Here is a 6,777-nt window from a genome sequence, read left to right on the forward strand (position 1 = left end):
ACAAAGTAGCAAGCAATGTTTTTCCACACCTTCACACTACAGCATAAACAAGACCTAAATAGTACAACCAACATTCAAACATGCTTTACTTTTTAAGTTTGCACTACAAAATTCATACCTAGCTCTAATGTCATCTAAAGAAGAAAGGGCTTTCTCCAAATATTTCTTCAGCTTTTCTTCAGAGCTCGCTGTTCTCATTTCATCCAAAATTATATCCAGATTAGCTTCCATCATCTAAGGCCACATAAAAACAACCCAGTAGAAATTATTTAGTAATTACTAAAATGCTTCATAACTATTTAGGATTCAAGTAATTTAATTATGTGTGTATATTCTACACCAAGAAGGGAAGCTACCTTACCAAAACTCATCTACTACGAAGACCTTTCATAATGACCAACATCTCTGACATTGCCACCCCAAGTTGCAGGTTATACCCATAATATGAGAACTTGACATACAAACAAGACTCTATACCTGCACAAGATCTTATGAATAACAGAAACTTGCAACCACTTAATACATAAAATATAATCTTTATCACCATTGCCATATCAAGAATAAGATATGACTGTACATTAAGTGTCAATCAAGCAGTTAGCAAAAAATGTACCTGACAGAATGAAACTACCCTGTAGAAATCCCAGTACAAATGTCAAAGATTATGTTTTAAATTTTACACCAGGTATTTTGAATTCCAGAGAGTTCTCTGCATTAAGAAGTCCTTTCTTTCATCATACCGCATCCTTGGTTTTATGTTTATACCTGTATTAAGTTATCCTGTTTCTGTCTGCATTCATCTAATTTCTTCTGAAGTTCACCTTCCTGCTGGGACAGTATGAGTTGATGGACATCCCAGACACCCATGGCCTCCTGAAAATAGCTGTACAAGTCTTTACAATTCCACTCATTCTGTTTAGCCAGCTCCTCAAAGTCTCTCTAAAGAAATACATTTAAGTGAATCAGTTACTATTAAACTGCTTGCTGGAAGGTGAAACAAATGAGTAAGGGGACATATGACATGATAAAAGGCTGTCTGAAAGTACACTATCAGTATTCAACATGGTCTCTTCTATTTGGAGAGGAAAAAAAATAGTCCAAGTAAACTGGATAAGAATGTGGATTTTTGTTCTAGAAGCTGAGAGTATCAAAACTTCTGTTTATTCTTCTGGTACTGTAAAGCACAGAATCACCAAGTTCTGCATATGCCCTGAAGTATCTAGCCATCTATCATTTTAGGAACAACTGCCCAGTCATTTTCATGTACAGAATCATAAAAGATAGGATTGAAAGAAAATTGGGAGATCATTTAAATCTATTCCTCTGCCTCCAGGCAGGGTGGGCTATAACTATAGCCTATACCCTGACAACCTATTATAAATATAAACCATACAATTATGGTTCAACTCTTCTCCTTGAATCACACCAAACTTTTTTTATTTGTGGGGCAGGTGTTCAGTCACACTAGGGACCTCCTCCTAACGTGACATCAATAGCCTAAGATGCATATGGCATTTCAGGCAGTAGCACAGGAAGAACAGTCTACTCCCAGAGAGTAATAAAAATAAATGTAATAAACATACATCCATACGCTCCAGTTCTTCTTCAAACTGACTTCTTAGTTTGTTGGTCAACTGAAGTAAGCCAGAATTCACAAGTTCTTCAGCCTCTTTTTTTGTGCAAACATTCAGATTCAACAGGTTATTCTAAATGAAAAGAATGCTAAGTTATTGACATGCATATAACATAACAAATATTGTGTGGCTTTCAGACAGTATGGCTAAACTTAGTGTTTCTTCTTTTCTTGTGAATGGACAGAGAAAGATTCAACCCCCAAGATCTCACATTCTGTTAGTAAACAGTACAATTCCATTTGGACACAAAGGGAGAAACTGAGGCAGAGAACTGGAATTTCTTTCCCAAGATAAGAGAGATTCAGCACAAAGGCTGAGGGTTCTGACGGTGCGTCCTCCACCTACATGTGGGACAGTACTCCTTTCATTACTGGCATTTGTTACTGCTTTTACACATTTCAAATACAAATACCATATGCTACTGCGAAACAAAATGGACAGTAAGTTTTCTAACAGAATAAGACAGAGGTTAAAAAGCAATTTCACTTGTTATCTCAGTGTTTGGTGGATCCTCAAACACGTATTACTGTAACAACACATTGCACGCTGTTACCAACAATCCTCCCAAGAATTCCCAAAGCTATGACGCTAACCTTGCGTAACTGCACTTCTGCCAAACATTTTTGCTGGACCATCTCATACTGGATGCGTATTTTCATCATATACTGCACATTGTGGGCATCTGAAGGATATGGAAGAACAGACCATTGTAAAGATTTCCATATTTCACAGTGCAGTGCAAAATGGAAACATGACAGAGGACCTGTCCTGAGCCTCAGCACAGGTAATATATCCCAGTAGTGTCTTCACACTTGTACGACACTATCAACCAATAAAATAAGATGTTTTAATACAAATCTTTTTATCATTATGCTTAAAAGTAGTGAGTGAGTTACAGTCGCTAGCCTGTATAGTAGCAAAGAAGTTGCTACGAACATTAAGACAGGATGTGCTCTGGAGAAAGAGAAGGTAGACAGACAGAGGGAAGGCACACTACAGGACTCAGAGAGAGGAAACATCTCAAATACTTCCCCTCTCACCCTCCAAGAGGTAAAAAGGAGTATTTTTGTATGATTGAGAACTAATCTGCATTAAAATTAACCTTCTATTTTCCCCAGATTAATTCTAACCAAGTCAGTTGCTGCTAGATCTCACCACGCAAAAATGCTTGTGTTGGCAAAAGGGAGGTGATGCAATAGACAGCTTATCTTGATCTTGGTCGTATTGCTAGCTCAAAGCAACTTAGAAGGTACATGGAAACACATGGAACAAAGAATATAGCAAACATATACTTTCAAAGCAACCGTCTGACTCACTACTGCCTGGAAAAAAGAAAGCAAGCATTGCTTGAATTCCAGACTGGATTTATGATTTCCCAGCTTACCTATACTTTTGTTTAAATTCACCAAAGATCTGTACCATTCATTTATCTCAGCTTTCGTGTGTGTTGGAGGCAACAAGTCACTATTGAAATAGGAAACAAGAGTCAGATATCTTCAAATATAATCCAGTCCGTTCTTAAAGGATAAAATTATGAATCACAGTAACCATACTACTGTCCTTTATTTTATTTACAGCCATATCAGCAATGAAAATAAAACAAGATGACTGCTGTTTTTCAAGGCCACTGTTTACTGACAAGGAACTAACTGTAATCTATCTTGTTGCTACATACATTGTAAAAGAAAAACTGTAAATATTGTAATGCGTTGCACCCCAACCATCTTCTTGTTGTCAGGATGGACATTCAAACATAGCAGTGTTAGATTTCTATCAAGACTCCTTTCTTAATTTATCATACAAATTAAACTCCTGCACAGAAATAATGCCTTGACAAGATCATCAGTTTCTACTTATCTACCCATCCTTGCCTGGCCCTTTCTACTACGTTTCAAACGTTAGTAAGATTTACTTTTGTGTTTCTGCATTTCTAGTCCTCGATCACCCCCTATTTAGTGTAACTGGTGCACTGAAAACCAAGAATGCATTTTTTCCCATTCAAAAGAGCTTTACAAAAGAAGTTTAGGCCCTGCCTTACTGCTGCACTGTACAATCGCACGCTGAAAGGAAGCAAAGTGCATTTTGTGGTCAAGTCCCTCATTAACTCTAGAAAGAATTCTATTTCCCTTTGTTCCTGTTCTCTCTTTTGTCATACCCAAGGTGCTGCAAAAACTCCAGTCTCCTTTCACTGAGTAAAATCTGATCCGTTATCATATTTTCTATTTCTGTTTTCACAGTTGGGGGATTCTGTATTTCTTCATTTGCCATAAATTCTCTGTAGGATGGAAGAATACATTGAAGTAAATATCTGCTTGGGAAAATTTCATGTTTGAAATACAAATACAAAATACATTTTATACATACCAGGTAAAAAAAGAACACTAAGTTCTTTTGGCTTTTTAGTTTTATAATGGAAAAATGCTAAAACATTACTGTTCATAGAAAAAGCAAGTGAACACTAGTCACTTTGTGTTATTCATATCCAAAATATAATTGTAAAATTTCTGACCTGAAACTGTGAACTACACAGTTCTTTTGGATGAGCTTCCAGTCCTTGACTCTATCTTGCCATTTCAATCGATGTGATAATTCCCTCTTCATCTCTGATTTCAGTAGATTAAAGAACAGCTTGGCAATTGCCCTCTGATTAGCCAACAGTGCTCTGTTAATCATCTGCATATTAAAAAATAAAAACAGGAATAAAAGCAGCATATAACATGCAAAAAAAAAAAATTGCCTGTTCTATACAAAATGAGGGAAAGAGAATACATAGGATAAAGAATGCCCTGCAAAATATAAAACTCTCCTATATTACAGTGATTGATAGGTAGAAATAATGAATTTCAGTTGGAAGAAAAGACATTCTGGGAATATTCAGACCGCTATCTTCTCACACGTAAAACAGACTCTCAGTATGAAAGATTTACCATCGCCTCATTATTCATGAACCTGTAAACATCAGCTGGCAAGAAGAAGGAAATTGCCTCCAGTATCACAGTATACTTCCTCAGGACATCTGTTATCTGTGCAATAAAAGAATAAAGAATAAAAAAAATAAAAATCTGTATAACGCAAATGTCAGTTTCCCAAGTTAAGCAATGATATGAACAAGACAATTTTTTCCATTAAAATAAATTCAATTGGCTGATAGACAGATTGAGAAGTGAATCTTAAAATACCTATCTTAAATATCTTAAATACTGATTTTTTTAATCATTCATAAAAATAGTAATGAAAACATTCCATTTTGTTACTACTCAACTGATTTCTCTTTAATATCTGCGATAATTGAGTGCTCTGCAGACAGGCTGCAATCTGAATTTAAAAACCAGCTTTGGGTACAAACCAACTTCCTTTCAAATATCTGTAGTGAATCCACCAGTGGTTGTTTTATGTGGACATGAAATTTAAGCAAGTGTGGTCATCTCTGGTATTTTTCATAACTAATCAAACAGAAAAGTTACTGGTGATGCTGTTGGACCTATTCGTCATGTCTACATTACAAAGAGAGGACAAACTGACACAGGTATAACAGATAGCTTTTGTTTGCCTACAAGGACAAAGCAGCAAGGACTTGCTTATGGACTATCCATTTATTTATCCAACCATTTGCTGTGATGCCGAATGACTTTTACAGGTCAGGCTGAAGCCTATGTAACTGTAGCGTCTCAGCTGCTGACACCCAGCCTACCCAAACTAAAATTAGCTAAGGCACAGCCGTGCACCTTCTCAGCTGCAGAATAGGCATGTCCCAACAAAATAACATTAGACCTCTTGACAGTTTGGCCTGAATAACCCTGCAGAATAATAAAAGCAGCTCACGTATTCCTTGCATCTTTACTACAGGTAATTCTGGAAGAAACGAGCACCTTGTAACTGGAAAAGAAGTATCTTCTCCTGATTACGTGGGTATAAACAGAGAATGATCTATCGGTGAAAAGACAGTAATCACCTACACAGCAGAACCCTGGCAGACCTCTTTGACTCCTGTGGAAATGAGCTACTCTTTGCTCTGCATCCAGCATTACAAGCAAATAATAATCTTATGCTTAATTAACAGCTATTAAAACTACAGCTCACTTTATCAGCTCGACTCCATTCAACCTTTTTTAAGGATTCATCCATTTCCCTAATCCACTTTTTTCTGGTCAAGGATTCCTGATGGATGATGTTCCACAGTTCTTCCAAACCCTGCAAGAAGGATTTACTCACAATCCCACTGAAAAGTAAATGTCAAAAAAACCCCAACAAACCCCAACAAAACAAACAAAAAAACCCCAAAAAACAAACAAGCATTTATATCTTAAAACTACAGCAAGACATAAGAAGCTGTGTTACACAGGCCAGGTACAAATACCGAAGATGAGATAATGGCATGAGCTGCCTTACTTCAAACGAGAAACCTTCCAGAGTAGTGTCAAACTCAATCTTTTTAAACAGAAGTTCAATTTTTCTATCAGATTCCATCAGTTTTGTCAGAAGGAATTTTCCAGGCTCCAAAACAGAGGGTTCCAACTCCTAAAAAGGTAAGGATCTTTTGAATATTAGGTCTGACCTTTTGAATATTAGGCCCTGACCTTAGTATAGCATTCCAGAGTATCTGGATTACAAAATCCAGTCTTACCCTGGCAATGCAGGCAAGCTCATGATACATTGAGGTTAGTGCTTCATCATGACGGCCTTGCCGGCGTTCTGACAGGCGTTCCAAGATATTACTCCTTGTTTCCTCAGGAACTGCCAAGAAAGAAATGAGGATGATGTAGCTTGGAACTGTTGCTGCAGAATACAAATCAAGTGCACCCTCAGCAAGTTTGCAGATGACACCGAGCTGAGTGATGCGGTCGACACGCCAGAGGGACAGGATGCCATCCAGAGGGACCTGGATGAGCTCGAGAAGTGGGCCCGTGTGAACCTCATGAGGTTTAACAAGGCCAAGTGCAAGGTCCTGCACCTGGGTTGGGGCAACCCCCGGTATCAATACAGGCTGGGGGATGAAGGGATTGAGAGCAGCCCTGCCGAGAAGGACTTGGGGGCACTGGTGGATGAAAAGCTGGACATGAGCCGGCAATGTGCGCTCCAGCCCAGAAGGCCAGTCGTATCCTGGGCTGCACCAAAAGCAGCGTGGCCAGCAGGGCGAGGGAGG

General features: G+C 38.1%; 1 protein-coding gene across 1 annotated transcript in view; it reads right to left on the reverse strand.

Annotated features, from left to right (window-relative positions):
* CCDC180 (coiled-coil domain containing 180) overlaps window positions 1-6,288 on the reverse strand; it is a 26,539-nt gene extending 20,251 nt beyond the window's left edge. The window contains exons 1-11 of the mRNA XM_019474063.1: window positions 6,259-6,288; window positions 6,024-6,152; window positions 5,715-5,825; window positions 4,562-4,657; window positions 4,144-4,307; window positions 3,790-3,909; window positions 3,019-3,098; window positions 2,228-2,316; window positions 1,584-1,706; window positions 766-939; window positions 119-234 (exon numbers count right to left, since the gene is read on the reverse strand). Coding sequence (XP_019329608.1) covers window positions 119-234; window positions 766-939; window positions 1,584-1,706; window positions 2,228-2,316; window positions 3,019-3,098; window positions 3,790-3,909; window positions 4,144-4,307; window positions 4,562-4,657; window positions 5,715-5,825; window positions 6,024-6,152; window positions 6,259-6,288 — 1,232 coding nt within the window. The remainder of the gene's footprint in view (window positions 1-118; window positions 235-765; window positions 940-1,583; window positions 1,707-2,227; window positions 2,317-3,018; window positions 3,099-3,789; window positions 3,910-4,143; window positions 4,308-4,561; window positions 4,658-5,714; window positions 5,826-6,023; window positions 6,153-6,258) is intronic.
* Window positions 6,289-6,777: the final 489 nt, after the last annotated feature.

Source organism: Aptenodytes forsteri, unplaced genomic scaffold (genome assembly GCF_000699145.1).
Source record: "Aptenodytes forsteri isolate BGI_AS27 unplaced genomic scaffold, ASM69914v1 Scaffold136, whole genome shotgun sequence".
NCBI classification, from domain to species: Eukaryota; Metazoa; Chordata; class Aves; order Sphenisciformes; family Spheniscidae; genus Aptenodytes; species Aptenodytes forsteri.